The 23,599-nt window shown below is 32.0% G+C and overlaps 2 protein-coding genes across 2 annotated transcripts in view; one reads left to right on the top strand and one right to left on the bottom strand.

Annotated features, from left to right (window-relative positions):
* The window catches only part of LOC108911676 (integrin beta-PS-like), a 32,581-nt gene extending 31,341 nt beyond the window's left edge, over nucleotides 1–1,240 (top strand). Inside the window, exons 11-13 of the mRNA XM_023455170.1 lie at nucleotides 680–812; nucleotides 875–1,008; nucleotides 1,145–1,240. Coding sequence (XP_023310938.1) covers nucleotides 680–812; nucleotides 875–987 — 246 coding nt within the window. The 3' untranslated portion in view covers nucleotides 988–1,008; nucleotides 1,145–1,240. The remainder of the gene's footprint in view (nucleotides 1–679; nucleotides 813–874; nucleotides 1,009–1,144) is intronic.
* Nucleotides 1,241–7,505: 6,265 nt separating this feature from the next.
* Nucleotides 7,506–23,599, bottom strand: part of LOC108911670 — a 115,257-nt gene continuing 99,163 nt past the window's right edge. Inside the window, exons 10-16 of the mRNA XM_023455169.1 lie at nucleotides 22,399–22,534; nucleotides 17,752–17,941; nucleotides 17,498–17,675; nucleotides 17,039–17,168; nucleotides 8,845–9,046; nucleotides 8,498–8,667; nucleotides 7,506–7,828 (exon numbers count right to left, since the gene is read on the bottom strand). Of these exons, the coding sequence (XP_023310937.1) occupies nucleotides 7,578–7,828; nucleotides 8,498–8,667; nucleotides 8,845–9,046; nucleotides 17,039–17,168; nucleotides 17,498–17,675; nucleotides 17,752–17,941; nucleotides 22,399–22,534 (1,257 nt within the window). The 3' untranslated portion in view covers nucleotides 7,506–7,577. The remainder of the gene's footprint in view (nucleotides 7,829–8,497; nucleotides 8,668–8,844; nucleotides 9,047–17,038; nucleotides 17,169–17,497; nucleotides 17,676–17,751; nucleotides 17,942–22,398; nucleotides 22,535–23,599) is intronic.

Genomic DNA, 23,599 nt, shown 5'->3' with positions numbered 1-23,599 from the left:
GATGGAACCCCAGTATCGGCGGCTAGTCAGGGTGGGAAAGCGGGCCCGCAGGCGTCGTCATCCAGTGACCGCGGCTCTGTTGAGGTGGCTACCTTGGCCTCACCAGAGTATAAAGCTACAAGTAGTAGAACCCATAGACATGAGCATGACAACCTAAAAACCCCATATCATTTCTGTTATGTTTGTGGTAAATACGTATTCGGATGTAAAATTTTCTGCTCTTTCGGAATCCAGGGTCAAAAATATCATATCATCAAATTTTAGGGTTTTGACCTTTATTTGACCTTGATTCCGACACTTCAAGGTCAAGAGAACCCTAGATTCAGATTTAGCGACCCCGAAAACATATATAAATTTTTCCAGATTTTGTAATAGTCATTCCGTAATTTGACCTTCAGATGCCCTTGACCCTGACGTGATGGGGTTAAACGGACCCCGGATTCGGATTCAGCAACCCCAAAAACATAAAGTGCACCTCCTCAGATATCGGAGAAAATAATTTCAATTTTTTTGTGGGGCTGTGTTATGTTTTCATACACTATAATTCGGTATTTTTATTCGCTTTATTAGTGGACGTTGAAAGACAATGATATCGCTGTGTGGTTACACAAAAACTCTTTCTACAAATCTGTATATTCTGATATTTTAGTTAACAGTTAGCCAATACCTATTTTCACAGACATGCTCCGATAGATGTGAAGAGTTCAAAGACTGTGTTCAGTGCCAGTTGTACAAGACTGGAAAATTAAAAGATTCTGATTGCGTGTCGAACTGTACAAAATTTGTGCCAATAGCTGTAGAGGAAGTTGTCGGTAAAAATTAAAAAACGGTAACTTTAATAGTTCTTTTTTTATATTTTTGCTTGCTGTTACAGCCGACGAAGACAACAACGAGATACTATGTGTGTACTATGACGATGATGAATGTACATTCAGCTACGTCTATTATTTTGATGACGACAATAAGATTCGAGTGAGAGCGCAATAGGAAAGAAACTGCCCTGCAAAGGTAATGTCTAGAAAATTATTTATTGTTGTTATGCTTTGTTGATGTCAGATCTGGATAACCTGGTGACCAATGCGAAGTTCTTTTTTAATTTGGTTCATAAGTCACAATTTCCGGTTATATTTTGTGTTCTTTTTAGGTATATGTACCGGGTATAGTTCTTGGCGTAATAGCGGCTGTTGTTCTAATCGGTATGGCAGTGCTGTTGCTTTGGAAGCTGCTTACGACCATTCACGATCGCAGGGAGTTTGTAAGGTTCGAGAAGGAGAAAATGATGGCTAAGTGGGAGACGGTGAGTACATTTTACTTTTAATTCGATTTCTGCATCCATTTCTTGCGTTATTAAAAAGTTTATAATAATTTTCCATATACTTAATACGCACAAATTGATGTTAATAATAATTGTTGCTGTTCTTTTTCTATTTATCAATTATGCTTATGTAATACTGTCTTTGTAGCTCACTGTTACATATTTCTGCTTCTGTACCTGTTTCTATCCGTATGTATCATTTAGAAGTGTCTAGTACAGGGGTCGGCAAGTAATTTTAGGTGGAGTCTGGATACTTTTGAAAATTTTTAACAAGGTCCAGAAAAAAACTCATATTCCTTACTAATTTTTTGTTTTAATTTGTATTCACAGAATAATATGAAATACAATATTTGTGCATATTTGTATTCAAAAATCAATGGGAGAAATTACATTTGCGGTCTTGAGTCAGTTTTTTTACTAACCTACTAACCATTAAAAAATGATAAGGGTGATACTCAAACATATTGTTATCTATAGAAAAATATATTTTTAAATAATTTGAGTAATTATACTTTCAAAAACTTTTTGGCGGTAATTTTTACCTTTCGCGGTCCGGATCTGGACCGCGGTCCGCCAGTAGTTGCCGACCGCTGGTCTAGTATGTTTTTACATTCACATACATAATTGGGGTAATACTTACTCTATAATTGTTATGGTTTATTTATATTGTAATTTTTCATTTGATTTTCACTTTTCGAGATTTGAAAAGTTAGTAATAAAGTAAATCTACTTTCAGGGGGAAAATCCAATATACAAACAAGCCACTTCTACATTTAAAAACCCAACCTACGCTGGAAAATGTTGAAAATAAATACCTATTCGATCACTATATGGTTGCGTACCGCCATAAATTTAGGTCATTAGAAATCTGAAAATAATTTATTAAAATGTTGCTAGTAGACAAATAACGTACCTACGCATTTGAAACGGAGTGTCTTATGTATAATAGTGCATGACTGTGGATATGTTTGCCAGGTTTTTGTGATTGCGATTATTATAGACGGTGCTATAAGTTTATTTTTTGTTGACTTTTCTCTTGAATTGTTTTTAAATTTTAGCGTAAAGGCTTTTTTAAGGGCTTCACAGCTATATATGTATTTATTAATTTATTAACTGTTTTTATCATATTAATAAATAATTGTTACTATTTATAGTCTTCGTTTTGGTTTTCCTGTATTCTATTTATTCCTAAATAATTTTTAAAACTAGAGGTTTATAAAAATGTCTAAATAATTGCAGGTTACAATAGTTATAAAATGTTTGCAGATATTTTATAATTACTTTTTTTACCTTCAGAGACACACAAGATTATTTTCTCAAAGGAGGAGGGCCCCTATCTGAAAAATTTTTTTTAGTACCTACTAGCAATACTGAATCGTTTTCACCCTAAACGGACCAACCTCCTCACCCTCCTTTCCCCCTCCACCCCCTTAAATGAGATGACACACATTTACATTGAATAAAACGAAAAAGAAAAAATTAATAATTATACATACATATTTGTGCCTATTTGTTTAGCCACTTTGAATTTCGTGATTTTGAGACCAGATTCGTGATCAGCGACCCAAAAAACTCTTCATATGTAAGATTCATAGGAATTGAATGTCTTTCGCATCTCTAAGCTCTTTAAAGATTCCTCTAATAAGTGATGGTTTCCCCAGCATTTAAGGGGGCGGAGAAGGAAAGGAGGGTGAGGGGGTTGGTCCGTTTAGGGTAGAAACGATTCAGTATTGCTAGTAGGTACTAAAAAAAATTTTTCACATTTTTTGCTTGACAGATTAGTATAATCTCAAACTAACACGTGCGCTAATTGCTCGTGCTAGCTACTCTGTGCATTGTTGTCAAATTTCATCTTTCTTGATTCATATACTGCTTTTTCCATAATATCGCACATGATTTTAGCAACGAAAAGTATTAAGGACCTATTTGTACAAACTCTAAAGGGTGAATCTTTGACTAATTTTAAGATAAAAAGTTCATATCAACATGAGTCCGCAATGGCTTGGTTCTTGAGATAAAGGCCATCAAAATAATTTTTGTTTGGTTATATTTCTGTTCAATAACATGACAATTTGACAAAATTCGGGAAACTGGGAGCATTGATGATGATAAACTCAAATATTTACTTAATTTTTTGTTTAATGTTAGGGGGCACCACATGTAGTGTTCTACCTGGATTTAAATAACCATAACTTTTTTGTGTCGCACTGTATGTCATTTTTGACTAAACATACCTATTCTCTATTCAATTTTACGTACAAAAGGTAGGTACTCTTAGTATTTGTCGGTGAAAGCAACGGATTTGTAAAAAAATGGGTTTAAAGTTAAACCATCATTGGAATTTTGTAAGTTTAAGAGTTTTTGAAAAACAAGTGAAAAGGACTCATGTGCTAGGTTACACTATCACTTAACAAATTACTATCATTAAATTAGTGAGAATTGCAAAAAAATTAAAATTCGCAAAAACAAGAATATAATCAAAATACCAAACCAAATTTTTTTTTCTGCATCTCAAGAACCAAGGCGTTGCGGATCCTTGTTCATATGAACTTTTTGTCTTAAAATTAGTCAAAGATTTAAACTTTTTACAAGTACTTAATAAACACCCTATATATATAAATTTTACGTTTTCTAGAAATGTGGTTTATTGATTCACAAAAAACTTCTATTACGAGATTTCTTATACCTATACATGCATGTACTTTTTTAGTAACATGGAGGTCAATAATTATGACATTCACTTTTTCGTTATAAAAGCAACATTATTCAATTGTTATTAAAATTACAGTGATTGGCTGGTAAGTATTTGTCCAAATATAAAAACTTATTTTAAAAATTATTATATTCTCAAATGTTGAAATAATATTTTTTATTTCCAGGGTGTTTCTATTTTTATGTATACAGGGTGTCTTGGAACTAGACACAAAAATGTCGAGTACAAATAGATGAGGTCAAAATAATATCAGTTCTTCATACAATTTTTTTTCATACGGACCTTCGTTAACAAGTTACGGGCCCTCAAATGTGAAAATTAAAAGTTATTTTTATTTACAATCTCTAAACTATTACAACTTCAGCATGATGCAAATTTGGTGATATATAACATATGCGTACAACTTGTTTTGATGTTGTAAGTGAAATTATATTATGCCCAGAACGCCAGGGACGGACTATGCCCAATGGTTAAAAACCCAGAAATTAACACTATAAGAAATATTTGTGATTTTATGTCACAGTGCACATAGAACGGCGCCTCTATCATTTTTGTTTTTAATTTGACATAATTACTATGTTAGAACTGTACATATTTTTAAAATTAAGAGCCTAGCAAATCTTACTGTCTGCTAATGTAAGTTTGACAAACAAAATATGACAAAGACACTTTACACATAACACAGAATAGGAAAACAAAACAAGAATACCGACTTTACCAACTTGAACAAAGAGAGTACTATCGTTAGTTACAGTTTCACGTACAACATCAAAAACAAGCTGTACGCATGTGTTATCGATCACTAAATTTGCATCATGCTGAAGTTAATAGTTTAGAGACTAAATAAAAATCACTTTTTAATTTTCATCTTTGTGGGTCCGTAACTTGTTAACGCAGGCCCGTTTGAAAAAAAATTATATGAAGAAATGATATTATTTTGACCTCATCTATTTGTACTCGACTTTTTTTGTATCAAGTACCGTGACATCCTGTGTACCATAAAGCTAAAATATTAAAATTAAAATTAAAATTAAAATTGTGACCATTCCTGGTATAGCATCATTTATTTGAATAATTTAATTTTTTTGATTTATTCATATAATTTTTCTCAGAAGAAACTAAATAAAATTCATCTTTGGAAAATTTTTAAATTGATGTAACCATCTACAAGGCCACCCCTTTGTTTACCTGTGTGTCACCTTAACATGTTTTTATAACTGCCCATATGTTGGTATATAATTCTCAGTCTTTGTTTTCTAGATTTTCATTTTTTATTATTTCATGTAAGAATATATTAATTAGATTTTAAAAATATATGTATTCGTATTAGACAGGTCACTAGTTAGGTTAGGTTACTATACTAAAACACTATTAGGTAAAAAAATATAAACCTATAAAAATATCTTCTTGTTCTATGAAAAATGTAAAAAAAAATTGTTTGTACACTCGATGGTAAAAAGTTGTAATAAAACACTTTGTTCAGTATATGTACATTTATATTAACATATTCATCACAATTTAAATAATTATTTCATAAAGAAAGCAGTCTTTATATATTATTAATTACACAAAGTATTTAAAAAAAATTGACTAGATTCTCTAGAAACCAGTTCGATAGTTATTAAAAACCTTTTTTATAACATTTTCTGTGAACATATACGCACTTTCAATGGAATACATTTTATTTTACACCATTTACTAAAACAGTTATTAGACCATCAATAACTGCAGAGTACTGACATTTTTCAGATACAAATTGTTATTATAAAACCGATATGACCTAACGCACACCAATTGTAATTACATTAAGGTAGGTAGGTATACGTTTTTTATATATAAAAACTTATTTACAAACTTCTATCTTCACTAGGGACTGCAAAGTCCAAAATTTCTTAAATACATGGAATGTTTTATGATAACAACCAGTTTGATGAGTGGATTATTAAAAATAAAAACAAAAATATTTTATCAACATCGAAAATATAATAAAAAAACAATACCTAGTATAGTCTTTCCGATCTCAATTGAAAAACCAAGAGGTTGGCAGTATGTACCAGGTTCGGTCGCTGAGCAGCAACTCGGCATTGAAATATTTGGAAAACTTGTTCCCATATTTATTTAGTCATACCCATATACAGGTCTGGTCGAACTAAATGTGGAGGTGGTAGACATGTATACGCCCAGTTGAAGAATGCGCGCGCGGGCATACGGCGTATAACACAGCCGCACTGGGCGACTGGACAATAAATCTCAGTTGTTGATAAGTGGTTGACAAATTGCCTGGCGGCAATGCGGAATTTGGTGAGATTCAGGTGATTTTAATTTATTATAGGCACCTACTATAAATCATTCATATTACAATTATTGCGAAAAGGAGAAATAAGAGGGATATTTTGTTTACTAATATTATTACAATATGGCATTTTGAAACGGAACAAAACGAAATTTACCGTTAATATAATAAAATTGTTTGAGGACATAAATAATTAAAATATACTCGTATTGTTAGTCAAATGAACAAATAATTTTCTATACATTACTTACAATTTATTATAATTTTTTATCTTTTGCAGAAAACTTTTTTAGGGATGCCCTATGAAACTCATTAAATCTTATTGCTAGGCGTTTTTATACATGTTCAACTTCGGAAAGACTATACTATTTAAATTTGTACCTATATTTTGTTTTTACTCAGTTTATATTAAACTTTCCTTTTCAATTGTATTCTAAACAAAATATTTATGATGTTGCCTTAAATCTAGAATATAGAATGCATTTTTTTTATAAAATAAATAATTTTAATAGCTTTAAGCAAATTTACAGCATGTGCTGCATATAAAAATCGTAGTGCTAAGCTCTTCATTAAGACAGCAATGTCTGGTAGGCATTTCCTTTAATTAAAAATATGTCGTTAAATTCACTTGTTTGCTCATGTTATAAAAATATTGTACATCACGTCTTATTTAAAATACATGACAAGATTTCTGACTAGATTCTGTATTAATTAATCATTTATAGACTAGTTTCTAGATAGTTTTGGATATTAGGCGATTTATTCAAAATTGCAAAAAAATTACTTTCAATGTAAGTTTTTTAATACAGTAGGTCAACAGTGGGATGTAAAATTAAGGAATCCCTTCGAGTAATTTTGTGGAGAATGCTATAATCAATCATATAGTTAACACATACAGTCGCTTCAGGCGTTTTTTTCATTTGAGTGAACAAAACAGCATAATACACAATCTTTCAACATACATTTTTTCTTGCAATCATTTTAATTCTTGGCCAATTTATTTACTTTTTCGTAAAAAAGAAAAAACAAACAAAAATATTTTGTTAAAAGTATTTGAAAGCCTAGAGTATGAATTTACAGATATATTTTTTTTTAAACTAAACTTCTCAATATTCAACTTATATTACATATCACAATGCAAACTATTCAAAAAAATTTCAACCTTTTGTATATCCACTTGTCTACATATACATACACAGAGCCGGACAGGATTAACTTGATCGACTCAGCACTGTCCCATTTTCTGTGGTCGAGGGTCATTTGCATTTACCCCCCATGTCCGTGTACTCCTGGGGGTCTTCATTGGTTGGTGTTTTCACTTTTCTGGGAACCTTCACCGGTGTTTCGTATCCTTGAGTGTTCATTATCAGATTAATATCGTTCTGTGTGATGTTCTCAACTTCGTTGTTGAGAATCTTGTCAGTGGCTCCGCATTTTTCATACGATTGTGCCCTAGACAGGTAATTCAAAGGGCTTATGTCGTCTGGGTGGTCGTCAGATAAGTTTTCTGAAAATAGAATACAGGGTCATTTATTAAAACAAACTATACAATGTTTTAAATGTAAGGTCAGTTTACCATATAAAAGAACCACCCATAAAATGTCTCTGTTCTATTTTTTCTTTGTACTTTAATTTCCAGTGTTATGCCTGTGATTTATTGAAAAATATCACAGAGCCATTCGTCAAGTGTGTCTTTGACATTAGTATGTTAAAGTTAGTTTTGTTAATGATTTGGTTAATACGTAAGAACTTCTTGGATATGACTGTGACGCAAAATTGTAACAATGGCAACTTTTACTCCTGAAGAATATTGTAACATCATTTACTTTGGAAAATGTAGGTGCGTGTGTACGGAAATATGGCTGTATATTTATTGGGAGATATGTACTACACTGAGAAGTGATTTTACAAACTATTAATCTAGATTTTGCACGTCCAAGAGAATTTTGTGAATGACTATTGTAGTGTACAAGGTAATACATTTTTCGTTAAAGGAATTGTCATGTTTTGGTTTAAGAAACGCCATCATTTTCCGAAAAATTCAAACATAATATAAACATAAATCTTTGGTAACAGCTGTACAATAACATTAATAGGTCTATATTCAAATAAACCCCTTGTATATATTAGAAACAATATCGAAAGGAAAAATGTTCATATTTAACTAATATTTTACCTTCCTTCTCTTCTATATTCCCGAAATATTCTCTGTTTATTATTGCGTTATTGGATAGGTCTGTGTACTCCATTTTGTCTTCTAGTAATTTCTCCCAACAATTTGCTAATTCCTGGAAAGTGGGCCTCTGCTCGGGATCTATATGCCAACAGCTCCTCATTACCTTGTATCTGAGAAAAGATTATCATACAATATTTGTTTAAAAACCTATGAAATACATTTAAATTTCTGATTGCCTCTTGAGCGTGGAAGAGATTTATAGAAGTTTTGTAGTAATAACCAATGTCAGTTAAGCACGGGATTTGTAAGTGCGAAAATCTTTTGGAAATGTGTCCTTTTATACTTACAAGCCTGGAGAGCAGCTGTCAGGTCTCTGCATCCTGTATCCTTGCTTTAGGAGGTGAAAGAGGTTTTGAACGGCTATACCAGGATATGGAGTGGCACCTAAAGTCACCAGCTCCCATATTAAAATTCCGAAACTCCACACGTCAGATTTGGTTGTGTAGACGTGGTCTGCTAGAGATTCTGGAGCCATCCATTTTACAGGAACTGGTTGTAAAAACGAAATGTCAGTTTTTATATTAAGGAGAGTTGTTTATTATTTTTAGAAAAAAAAAATCAATAAAAGATAAAAAGATTTGTAACATAGAAGAAATCTAAGGAAACTGGCTGAAAACTACCAAATATATCGTGTATAGAAAACAAAATAAAACAAAATATAAGACGGCATGAATAGTGGTCGAATAATCTGCAAATATTGAATACATATGTAGTCCAGTCACTGAAGGTGAACATAGGGGAAAAGCTCCCAATTTTTTCGGATAGCATGGATTTTCCTGAAAATTTGCATTCAAGCTCATCTGACCCCCCACTTCAAAAGTTATATTGTCTAAATATGTGCTCTTTTCTATTTGGGGGTGAAAACTACCCTTGTACCAAAAAATGCGAAAATCGCAGTTTTACGTATGTTAAAGATTTAATTAATGTTCAAATATTATTGGGTAAAGTTTCTTTCATGTTTTTTAATATAATTTATGAAATTTAATTAGTTTTCAACCCTTAAAAATCCTTAAAAACTACCCTTCCATGCATGGCCAAAAAATAGAAAAAAGTTTTTAACAGTTTAAAATATTCTTTTGGTGCATTCACAATGTATTGCATTTCTTTTGTTATTCATTAGAAAGCTTACGACTCATTACAAAGTTGCAACCCTTAAAAACCATCCCTTATAATAAAATAAACTATTATTGAAAGCTTGAGATGTTTTAATGGTATGCATATGTTGAATTATAAACTTTTTATTGGTTTTCAAATGATCTATGATATATTGCAACTTTTCAGCCACCCAAAAAACCCTTATGGAAGACCTACCCCTCATAAAAAACCCTACCCCTTATAGAAAAATTTCCTAAAAATTATATGTGAGTATGATGATATAATTATTTTTTTTTAATTTTATTGAATTTATTCTTAATATTTTTTTATTAAATTAATATCAAATAAAAAAAAATATATATACATTACAAATGGATGTAATGTACAAAATGTTTTTAAAATGGTCTGTTATTTTTTACATGTAATAAAATATTTAATTTTCATCACTATCTTAAGCTTCGCCTTGGCCCAAAATTGGAGGACAATTTTTACAATTATCGCCAGAACGATCCTTTTTTGCAACTGCAAAATATCATCCTAAGTAGTTCACCTGATGCAGGCTTTTTGCAAATTTATTGGTTGCAATGTATATTATTAAAATACTCAAATCAGTTCACAAGTGCTCCAAAATACACAAAGATGATGGTAATTTACTCGCTCCGAAAATTTTACCGAAAAAATGCGATTCATTGTTTTACCATCAATTTTTTAATTTTAAAGTTATAAATTTACTCAAAAAACCATTTTGTAGGGAATTTAAAGCACTTTCAGTTCTGCGATTTGCAGCTTTTTTGAGCCCTTCGTTTTTTAGATATGTAAGCTATAAGGGCTCAGCAAAGGCAATCTTGAAGCTTAGTTTTGAGCTTCTAACGGTCATAACTCAGTCAAATTTTGTCCTACAAAAATTTAAAAAAAGCAAATTGTCCAGGAAGAAAAAACCTACAATTTCTTATTCTATCATTTTTTTTATATCTGTTAGTTTTTGAAATATTTTGAAACGAGGCGAATTTTTAAAAAAATTGAAAAATTGTATTCAAAAGTAAATGAAATATGTTTTTAAATTTAGGCTTCTAAAATCGTTCAAATTCCCAAAATCTACTGTTAATACATAAATAAAGTACATTGCAGAAGGAATACGTTTAATTTATTTTTTTCCGTCAAGTCATTAATTTTAATACCGATTTTATTTTCTCGAAAATCAAGACAATCATTTTATTTTGATTGTAACTTCATTAGTGTTCATGCTAACGACTTNTTTTAAACAAAACAGCTGAGTCCAGCGGAGTCCAGTGAGGTGGAAGAACAAAATACTTATAAATTTGTTATATTAGATAAAATTAAAACGTCCAAAACAATAGAGACAATTTTTACTATTTAAATATATCCTCAATTGAAATATGATTTTCTCTTATGAGAGTTTTTATTGTTTTTTTGAATTTATATATACTACTAATATTTTTTACATCAACTTGCAATTTATTACACAATTTCGGTCCATAAAAAAATACAAAATGTTGGGTATGAGATTTACCATAAAATGGTACTTGAACAGACTGTTCAGTACGCAATCTAGTGCAATAATTGTGACTCATAGGAGCAATATGAGACTTATGAGCCCATAATATGGAATGATATGCAAATAATTTTCTTATATTGAATATATTTAATTCCTTATACAGTAGTTCTGTAGAATATCTAAAATCTTTTTTGAAAATAATTTTTAGTAACGTATTTTGAACGACTTGCAAATTTAGTAACTTGTTGTCATACAGACCACCCCATATCAAAATACAATACCCAGTAATGACTGGGCCAGAGCATCATAAACTACATGCAATAATTTAGCATTAAGAACATCTCTAATTTGGTAGAATGCATGTATTAAACTTCTAAGTCTTTTTGTAAGATATTGCACATGAAAATCCCAACGTAGATGCTGATCAACTACCACTCCTAAATATTTGATTTTATTTTCTTTTTCTAAACATTCACATTTACTACTGTTTACATCATTGCAATTATTTTTATGGATTTTTTTAAGAGAAAATTCCGGCTGATCCGCCTCAGTAATAGTAAAAGTTAAAAATTTTGATTTCTTTACGTTAAGACTAAGAAGGTTCTCGTTCAACCAATACCGGAGATATTTCATAGAATGCTCCGCCCTGTGCAACAATGAGGGCCAGGAGTCATCAACAAAAATTATGGCTGTATCATCAGCGTAAGAAGTGATATGGCCGTCTATGCTATCCAAAAATGCGAGGTTATTTATATATATTAAAAATAAAACAGGGCCCAATATTGTACCCTGAGGAATACCCCTATTAACCAAAAGTGAAACGCTTAATGTTTTATTTATTTTTACTTTTTATTTTCTATCAGACAGGTAACTCCTAAATAATTCAAGTGCAACACCCCTTACATTCAAATCAGACAGTTTTTCGAAAAGTAACAAGTGATCCACGGTGTCAAATGCCTTAGCCAGGTTCAGAAATATACCAAGACATTTTTTATTTTTATCTAAGGAATGAACTATATTGTTAATGAACTCCAGGACATCATCTTCAGTACTAAGTTTATTTCTGAAACCGTATATTGACTGTTTGATAAAATTTTAAATTTTTCTAGATACCCAATAAAACGAAATTTTAAAGATTTTTCAAATATTTTGGCAATGTTATTAATTACAGATATAGGTCTATAATTTGTAACAAGTTCTTTAGATCCAGCCTTATAAATTGGAGTAGTTATAGATTCTTTCCAGAGAGAGGGTATCTGCCCATGTAAAAAACAGAGATTGATCAGATGAGCTAGTGGCTTAAGCAAAAATTTGTGAATAATTTTTAAAGTAATAACTGATATGCCATCAGGGCCTGACGCTGTGTTATTTTTTAAACTACCAACATAGGATATAATTTCCGTTTCGGTCACAGGAAATAGGAAAAAACTGGGATTAGAAAACCGTTTATTAAGTTCTGGCAGAGGATTAGAACTGTTATCAATTTCTGCTACCATTTTGTTACCAATATTAATGAAAAATTCATTAAAAAAATTTGCTTTATCTTTGTCAGTTTATTGTCCTTACCGATAATATTAAAACAGTCGTCTTTTTTATTTAGACAATTTGTAGCTTCCTTAATTATTTCCCATGTTTTTTTATAGTTATTATGAGCCTGGTTTAATTGATTTTTATAGTATTCATTTTCTGAGTTTTTTAAAAGTTTAGTTAGCGTTTTTCTGAAATGTTTATACTCAGCTAAAAGTTCCGGCGAATATTATAAATATTATTAAAATACTTACTCAAATTAGTTCACAAGTGCTCCAAAATACACAAAGATGATAGTAATTTACCCGCTCCGAAAATTTTACCGAAAAAATGCGATTAATTTTTTTACCATCACTTGTAATTTTAAAGTTATAAATTTACTCAAACAACCATTTTGTAGGGAATTTAAAGCACTTTAAGTTCTGCGATTTGCAGTCTTTTTGAGCCCTTCGTTTTTTAGATTTGTAAGCTATAAGGGCTCAGGAAAGGCAGTCTTGAAGCTTAGTTTTGAGCTTCTAACGGTCATAACTCAGTCAAATTTTGTCCTACAAAAATTAAAAAAGCAAATTGTTCAGTAAGAAAAAATCTACAATTTCTTATTCTACCATTTTTTTATAACGTTGTTAGTTTTTGAAATATTTTGAAAAAAGGCGAATTTTTTAAAAAATTGAAAAATTGTATTCAAAAGTAAATGAAATATATGTTTTTAAATTTAAGCTTCTAAAATCGTTCAAATTCCCAGAATCTACTGTTAATACATAAATAAAGTAAATTGCAGAAGGAATACGTTTAATTTATTTTTTTCCGTCAAGTCATTAATTTTAATACCGATTTTATTTTCTCGAAAATCAAGACAATCATTTTATTTTGATTGTAACTTCATTAGTGTTCATGGTAACGACTTTTTACCACTCAATTTAAAGGTTTTTTCAAGAACTTTAATAAGTGTTACATAAGTTTTCCTCGAAATACCTTTCATTTTTCCGCTACAGGACGTTGAACGTTTCGATTATAGCTATCTTCGAAACTGACTTCAACTTCTGGGTGTCATAACTCGGGTTCAATACCACCTACAAAAATAAAAAAAGCAATCTCTGCTTTTTAATGACCTTCATTTTTGCTTATGATCATTTTTTTGGTAAAACTTTTTGAGATATTCGCGAAAAATGGCTCAAAAATATGCATTTTTTGGGCTAAAAACGAACATGTTTAGGCGCAAATAACTCAAAAAGTATTGACTGTACAAATAATTCTTATAGAACATTTTTTGCTTAGAATTCGTCCCTCTATCGAATCGTGAGGTTATTTTTAATAAAAAATTCCCACCCTCCAGAACCTACCCTACCCTTTTACCCTAGGGGTGGCATCCACCCCTAGGGTAAAAGCACACATCGGCATTATATAACTTTTGTTTCTTGGGCTATTCCCTAGCCACAGTTCAAATTTCACGTCAATCCATTCCATCCGAAAAAATTGGTAGCCAAAATGCTTCAGTGACTGGACTAATGACAGATATGACAGATGTTTGGCGAGTGACTGCATCATCTGGAGTAGATGAACTTTGAATCATGGAATCATAAGTATTTGAATAAATAAAATCAAGTACCTAACCGTATTCGAAAAAAAATTAGTTTGATGTGAATAACAGTTTTAAAGCAAGTCAAACCAAATACACTTTGATCCTCTTACGAACTTCAAGAATCAATATCAAATCATTTTAGCTGGGGAGATTTTATTTGAAATGGTATTTTATGTATTAGCAATTTTATAAAATTTAAAATTTTACGACGTGCTTCACGGTATAGCTCTTATCGAATATTCATAAAATACGATCGGAATATTTTTATGTCACCACTCGGCTACGAAACTGTTAACTATAGTACAGGATGATAATGAAGTACGCCGACAAATTTTTAGGAGCGAATTTTTGAGTGATTTTAAGCCCAAAAAGTTACCTAGACATGGGACCACAAGTCGATAGTTTTCAAAATACATTGAAATCATCAGAAATTCGATGTCAGTTATTTTGAAAATTCGATCAATACTTGCATCCTCCCGAGACTATATCTTTCATGTTATATGAAAAATTAACCATTTCCGATTTATTATATTTTGTAATTTTCAGTATAGCTAAATGTAAAGTTAATTCACAGGATTTGTTTTACTAGAAACACAATTTTGCAACCTAGTCGTGACAAGTTAAGTCAAGTCAAAATTGAAAATATCAGTGGCGAAATTTATGGCTCAGAGAAAATATTGCACCTATTATTTTCTCAGTCTTTTTTTTATGATTTCATTGCCTTTAAAATCGCACAGGGAAAAAATAATGAGATCTTTTATTTTTTTTCAAATAGCGTGTTTTATTATGCTAGAGAAATTTTTGGTGACATTGATGAGAGTTAAAAAAGTAAAAGATCACAGAGGTTCGTTTATTGAATAAAATGGTTTCTTTTTTTTTTTTTTTCATGGAAGCCCTATAAGGCGTTATAAATATAAATACGCGAATACGTACCAATACAGTTTTAAAATAATTAGAGACATCGAATTTCTGGGGATTTTAGAAGTAGCAGTTCCTGATATCGCCGCCACCGGTTCACACATATTTTTTTAATTAAGTTTCACCATGCTGCATCAAACGACTTCGAATATATTTTAGAAAAGATGAACTTTCAACACCAGGTCTCGTAAACTATACGAGTACCTATACAGGGTGTTCCGCATAAAAACCGACACAGGGCAGGTGAAGGTAGGGGTGTCTAAAATATTGTAAGTTGTACCCCTGAGGAGTTATTAGCCCTCAAAGTGGGGCCCTAAATTTCGAAAATAAATTAATATCTCTGCAACACTTTACCATAGAAGAACCAAATGTGGTAGATGATTTAGGTTTATTACTGGTCTTCTTTGACTATGATTTAAAGTTAATTGAAGCACTACAAGGTGTTCATTGGGCATGACTCACCCCTAAAATTGTACCGAATTTTTTTTCATTGACCGAATTAAAAAATAGTAATATTAATTCACATGAGAATTTATTTTTTTAACTCTTTTTAAATTTTAAAACAATAAGGTGTTCAAGAAAACCGTATTAACTGAAGATTTTAACAGTGGTCATTAGAAAATAATCAAAAAGTCATAACTTAAGTTATAATTAGTTTTCTAAAATTCACTTTAATACTTGTGTACGCCGCCACTGTAATGTATTACAAATACATGAATTGTAGACAACCTACAGTGCATGTGAAGGGTGATAGTGCCGGTAAACGGTGATGAAGCTAAGGGCGTCAGTTCAGAGAATTTAAGGTAGTAGTTCTCTGTCAGTTGCATTTGGAGACAGTACATCTACCTGAAGTTGAATGCTTTTCATAGCTGGAAGCCATCAACAGACTATTTATTTTTGTGTATTTCATTTATCAGTATTGATTCCTGCTAGGTTCCTTGTTAAGTACCTACCTATAGTAGGATCATATTCGATGCAAAGTAATAAATCATTGCCTGACAAGGGAACCAATGCAGTACGCTTTTAAGGGTTTTAGAAATTGAATAATTTCTTTATACATTATGAAGGGACGAAGGGATCAGTTCACGCCTGGCACCCTCGTTCCTACAAAAATTCCTTTATTCTCATAATCTATTTATTTTAAATGTAATTTATTATAAATCCAATTTGTTTTTTAAATTCCACATATGTACTACATTTTACCTCTGTACGCGCCACTGTTGTTTACTTGTTTTTTGGAGGCGCTCTCTAATTGACGAACAAGCTCGCCAGGTTAGTATTTGACGTATAACCGACCACTTCGTACACTCGATGCACCTGGCCGACTACAGCTAGTACCAGAACACAGAGCGTATGCAGCGGTATTTCAGATTTTACATTCAATTTCATTTTAAATTTGAATAGTTCATCTTACGCCTCCTAATAATGATGACACGATTTTTCTTTGATAAAAGACCGACAACTTTTTGCTCTATTTTGCATCGAATACGATCCTACTATAGGTACTGTTTGTGTGGCGAACACTCAACAAAAGTAACTCGCGGTGGATGGTGTGGAACTGTGCATGCGCTGCGACTAAAGCGCGCCGTTATTTGAGGTTACACTAACTTCTCCAGCGGCGGGGTACGAAAATTACTAAGAAAAGGTTAAAAAACTAATTGTTGAAATACGGAGGTTCCAGTATAAATTTATAAGTGAAAATGCTGTGCAAAGATTTATTATAACTTCACTAGATGTTTCCGAAACAGTCCGGCAGGAAATAAGGATTAGAAGTTACAGGTCAACGAAATTCGAGTAGGCTTAAATTTCGATGGTGTAGGGGTTGCGAGTAAAATTATAGCCTTACCTCGTCCCTTGCTCCTCTTGAAATAAGCGTTATCCTCGTACACATCTCTCGTCAGGCCGAAATCCGATATTTTGCATATTTTATCGGCAGCTAGCAACACATTGCGAGCAGCCAGATCTCTATGCACCAGCTAGAAAACAACATAATCGATTACAACAACCAAAGTAAATCCCGATATTTGCAAAATGTGCATTTCCTAAATCCCTTTTTTTTTCAGTTATTTCCTAGATTTCATATAATAATACATCGGATATGAAAATGACCTAGGTTTGCCTATATTCCATTTTCTTTCCGAGATAAAGGAGACAATTAATATAGAATAATCACAGACCTCGGAAACAAAACGAATCCGCCTTCAAAATTTTGAAATTACCGTTTGCCTGTCGTTTGTTTTTCGTGATACAAGAGTCAGATGTTTCAATGTAATCTACTTCAAATAACAAATCTTTTGTTACCTACCTTGATATCACTTAGATAAGCCATGCCATTGCATATCTGCCATGCAAAAGAGAGTATTTCTTTAGATGTGACTTTGCCCAAGTTGGGTTCGTCGTAGTTGTCCATATCGTTGTCATCCACAAACGACGAGGACTTCAAAATCTCTGACCTTAAGTGTCTGCTGCGTCTCAAGTAGTTCCTATAAAAATAAACAAAATAAAAATAAACAAACACTTGAAGTCAAAGCGTTTGTAAAATATATTTTTATAAATTACCTTAAGGAACCGTACTCAGCGTATTCTATGATGAGATATACAGGACCTCCCGGTGCTGTACATACCCCAAGGAGGCGGATAACGTTGGGATGTGAAACTTCTTTGAGGAGCTGGTACTCCGATAACAGATCATTGAGTTCAGACTCTCTGGCGTCGTCTTTCAGTGTCTTTACGGCCACTGTTGTATAACCTGTCAAAAAGACATTTCAATTAAGTATATTTTGTACCTAGTAGTTTATAGTCTCGGGCAAATGTGAATATTAAGAGAGTCTGGTAATAAAGATTTTACTAGAACTCTTTATTTATTTATAATTCTATGCACAGATGACGATGTCCCAAAATTAATTTTTCCTAGTGGAAAAGTTTTTTTCTTTATATTTCTTGTGCCAAAAGTTTATCAAGGGAATTCTTATTTGTAATGAAAATACTCAGCAATAACAACAGTCTGAATCCTCTCCTGAAACTAGTTAAATACAAACGTTTTTCCATTAAAATCTTCACCTTACTGGTCTGTGGGAGAACGTAAACAAAAAATAAAAACAAAAGAACCAATACTCCGTTGGAGAACTGCGAAATAAATCTGGCTTGTCGGGTTTTCAAGAGTTTTCAGATTGTTTATTCAAGGCCGCCATGATCAATTTAGTTCTTTCAGCTGAGTTTTCTCGCGTAATTGATTCAGTTTGGTTTGATTATTTTTTTTTTAAGTTCCGAGAGTTAAATTGGATCTTCAAGAATGTTTATTCGATTTGGGCGAATAAAAAAAATGTGGAGCTGTCCTAAATATATGTCTTAGGAAGTTGTGAAGTAAATTCCGATTAAACGTTATTTCATTTCTGAAATTAAAGAAATGATATCTGGGCTCTCCTGAATGAATATTTCCTATGTTTGTTATACGAGAATAATTCAAATTTTACGATAATTTATTTTTTGTCAATACAAATGTATGAGTAACTTAATAAAAGGAGTAAATCACATCACATATAATCGTGCAACTAAATTTGAAACAATAAACGTCATATTTAATATAAATAACAGATTTTTTTAATTATATCTTTTTGTTATTAGCTTTTTCTTTATTTTAGCAATAGTCAAAGGCTAATACCAATTAATTTCAAAAATTTCCTTTAAATCCTCTTTAAGGGAAGTCACATACAGGGTAGTCTCGAGCTAATGGATAGATTGCCGGAGCAGAAATATTGCGATTTAGCTGAACTTACTTACTTAATCCAAAAGTTGATAGTTAAGAAGATACAGGGTATTAAATGTAAAATATTATTTTAGTATATTTTCATTTATTTCTTAATAAATGCAAAATATCCACACAAAATTTTGGGGTTTGAGGTTCTTTGTGTAGAGAAATTGTTTGTTCACATTTTGGTTATAGTTCATAGAGGGCGCTAGCTGCCGTAAATTTAATGTCTTGAAAACGATATAACTTTTTTGTACTTTAAGATATCTCATTTTTGTTATCAAATTCTTATTTTTCAATCAACTTTTTTTTACCCAAAAGGGGCATACTTTATGAAAGTAGTTGTCCCGCACCGTTTCGAAGATATTTGGTTTTGAAACTTCCAATGCTAATATTTTAAATAATTAAAATAATTTAGAAATGTTAAAAATGAGGGTTTATTTAGAATTAAAAATTGTACTGAACAGTACATATACAGTAAATATTAGTAAAAAACCTCTAACTTCAATACATTTATCAACGCGTTTATTTAAAAGATTGTCTTATTTTAAAATATAAATCCTATCTCACATTTTGTGTACCTACATCATAGACCTTATAAACTACTGGACTCGCCCAACTGTCATTTTGCCTATATAAATGGTAATCGCTTAGATGTGTGCGAGAGAGATGGAGCTAGTAAGGGCTTAAGCTTCGTTCACAGAATTTCGACTGCAGCGCACTACATTTAATTCAACCAATCAGCTAGCTATACTCGATTCCTTACCCCTTTTTTCTGTTGGGGCGTATTCAAAGACTTTATAAAAATAATATAGAGACCAAAAGACAAGAAAAATTCATTTTTTTCCAGTAGTGTAGGTATGTAAAAGTGTTTATTATTATTACTGGCCTAATGTAACAGTACAATATTTGAATTGCTTTAGTTATAATATTCCAAATGGTTTTTATAATGCCTTATTTATGTAGTTCTCCATTTATTTTCCTCATATCGTAAACTCGATCGGTTAAAATTACTGCAAGCTCTTCTGACGTAGTTGTTTCAAATATTTCATATTTTCTTCCTTTGCAGATCTGTATAAATTGAAACTATGTCGATGCTTTCTTCGTTCAACATATTATTTGAATTTTTGCTAAGCAAACTTTTTCGTTATATTCGGTTTGATGTTAAAAAATTATTTGAAAAGTAAACACATTTAAAAGTGGCAAAATTTGGACGTTAAAATGACATTTTATTTTGAGGAAGGGGGAAATAGTGTAATCTAATATGTTATCATTGGAGACAACTCTGCTTGGTCATTATTTTAAGAAAGATGCAAAGAGTATAAACATGTTAAACATCATAACTTCTTTCCTACCTATGAAATTAAATTTTTTCTCCAGTTAAACGTGTCTTTATGCAATTTATCTCAGAACACGATTGCACCGTTTTTAGTTTTTACGAATCTTTCACATACACTAACTAAATCACACAAAAATTCAAGAAATCAATCAATTATGTCAATACATGACATTGACTTCAAAGTTTGTTTATGGCATTTTGTAACGGTATACCCGTGTACCATCATTTGTTTTACCGGTATTTGCCTCGACTAGCTTCATCTGCCTGCACACATCAGCGCGATTGACCTCTCTTTCTAGGGCCAGTCCATAGTTTACTATGTCTATGACCTACATACAATTTAAATTGTACGCCAACATGTAATTTGAATTATTTACCTACGTATATGGAAAGTAGCATACAAATGACATCAATAAGACAAGTGGAAAACGTCAATTATTTCATTTTCGTTCAAATATAACTTAAGAAACCGCTAAATTAATAATAGTTACTTAATTGTAATTTAATGCAACATCATTGGAAGTTTCAATGCCAAATATCTCGAAAACTGTGCGAGATAGCTATTTTCATAAAGTATGCCTTTTTTGTGCACAAAAAGTTGGAAAATAAGAATTTGAAACCAAAGATGAGCTACCTTAAAATATAAAAAAGTTATGTCTTTTTTATGACATTCAATCTACTGCAGCTAGCGCCCTCTATGAACTTTAACCAAAATGTGAACAGATTTCAATTCCTCTACCCAAAGAACTCCAAACCTCAAAATTTTGTGAGGATATTTGAATTTGTTAAAGAATAAATGAAAAAAAAACTAAAATAATATTTTTATTTAACACCCTGTATCTCTTTAACTATCATCTTTTGAACTAATATAAGTTCTATTAAATCGCAATATTTTTGCTTCGGGAATCTACCCATCAATTTTGGCCTATTACCTCGGGACGACCCTGTAGATACAAGGTGTTCCAGAAAGCTTGGGACATCGAAGTCTTCTGGGTCCATATTAAAATAATTTAGACCAAGTTACGTCCTAGATTGTAAACCATAATTTATTAAATGTAACATATTTCCAAATGTGTAATAAAATAACATCAGAGTATCCTCTTTGGATTGGTTATCGCTTGAAAATTATATCTTTTGAGGTTGTTTCTTCACATTTCTGAATAAAAATAAGTCAAATTGGGCCAAATCAGGACTTCAAGTCGATGGTCCAGCTGAGAGAAGTTACAGTCGCTGAGGATGGGCTGGACTTTGGCTTTTATTAACCCATTCATTGTTGCGGAGAAGGAAGACGTATTTGTGATGTTACTGTAGGTAGGTTATTGTAATGCCCTTCGACATATATTCCTCGGTTGATGATTGGGTGCCAATCTCTTTTGCGAAAAACTTGGAGTGTAATTTTTGTACCAGGTTCCCAGTTTATCCAAAAATTTAAAAAGATTTTGTTCGGACATCAATTATTTTGGGACCTTTGCTAAAATTTTACGCATGCCTTGTTTATTACATATGTAGAATTGTCGCAACGTTTACTTCGGATATGATCTTCAACAATCATTATTCACGACCTCACTAAAATTGTCCCGATATCTCACTTTAAAATATGATGGGTCTTTGTTACATGTACATGCAACCCAGTTATTTATTCTTAAATGCTTTTAGGATCATTCGGTACATTTGTTAAAAATTTGACGAGGTTGAGATATGCCAGTTTCAAGAAACTAATATTTGGATGTAAAACGCTTCATAAAATACAAAATAATGAAGTAATTGATATCAAATTTCATACGGAAGTAGAAAAAGATTCACAATAATCAACGCTATCAACGTACCTACAACCAATTATTTCTATTGTGGCTGGGGTGATGCCTTTTTAGTACTTCTCGTAGCTCTGTAACATCACTTTGGGCAGAGACCAACACGAAATTCAACCACCATGAGATGATTAAATAAAGTATATATTTAAAGAGATTGTTTTTTTCAAGTGGTCTATTTTTTAAAATGGAATTAACGATTTATTAATATTAATAATTGGAATTAGTCTAACAATAAAATAAAATACGGCAAATAAATAGCTCCCGTTACTATATGACTGTCTAGTGTGATAGATAAATACAATACAGACCTCCCTCGTCCTTATACCAACCTGTTTGTCCCGAGATACTCAACGCCTTGGCCCGCAGCACCCTCCCGAACTCTCCCTCGCCGAGCGTCTGCTCTATGACGAGTTGTGACCTGGGGAACTCCCACTTGGGGTCGGGCTGCAAACAACACCCCAATTAGAGACACCTTGAAACCAACATTCGATACTGATAACATCGTTAGCGGAATTAGGCGGCTGGCAAGTGACGGTAATCCTACCCTAATGGCCGAATTTAATCGGGGTGTACCTTGGAACGAGTGCTCGGTTTTATATGCTTACTTTGTGTGAATCTCCCGCGGGATTCCGCGATTTGGGGCGATTTATTCGTGTCACTGTGTCGGTACGATCGGGGGTTTCATGATACACGACAATTGTCGAAAAATCTGAAAAATTGTTACAAAATGGCGAACAAATCCAAATTTGATCCGCTTCCGTTAATAGTCCGTCTAGTTTCTTTAAGTGATATTTTATTTAAAATGTAAGATGGTCGATCCAGGCTTTAATTGCTACGTCAGTCAAATTGGCAGAGAGCAACCTGCTAATTCGCAGGTACTACAAAAGGAAGACCTGTTCCGACACTAGACGAAACAAATTTTAAACTGAGGATATTGCAGGAAACATATTCTCTGCAGACTAATGTCCAGCTACATTTGTTGTAGTTAAAGACACTAATAATGGTTGGATCATTCATCGCTCATCATACTGATGAGAACTAATAAGTTCGAAACTGGTATATGTCTAGTAGGTTCGGCTGACAAAAGTTCCCAGCTGATTACAAGATATTGAGGGTATACTTCATTGCTGGTCGGGGCATTAGTCCGCAGAGTAGTTGTTTCCATATTTCCGAGGATTTTTGGCGTAGACTGATAAAACTTGCACTACTGATTTATTTAAATTATTACTTTAAATAACTTAAAATAAATGGTTAGAGATATTTAAAATCATGATTTTTCTTGCTTGGTGTATTAAACGTATTAAGTTACAAGGGCGTCGCCAAGGGGGAACAGTGGGGGCAGTTAACCCCCCTCGAGATTAAAAAAAATATACGAGCATTTCATTAAGCTAAGAAAATATTAGATTGGAAATTTTTAATAAAATATTTGATTTACTTAAACTTTAATTTTGATAATTGAAACACTACTTTATTTAAAAAAAATAATAATTTAATAATAAATTAGTATAA

This window comes from Anoplophora glabripennis, unplaced genomic scaffold (assembly GCF_000390285.2).
Source record: "Anoplophora glabripennis isolate ALB-LARVAE unplaced genomic scaffold, Agla_2.0 scaffold575, whole genome shotgun sequence".
In the NCBI taxonomy this organism is placed as follows: domain Eukaryota; kingdom Metazoa; phylum Arthropoda; class Insecta; order Coleoptera; family Cerambycidae; genus Anoplophora; species Anoplophora glabripennis.
Note: the sequence above shows the minus strand (reverse complement) of the source record. Positions and strands in the feature narration are given on the sequence as shown.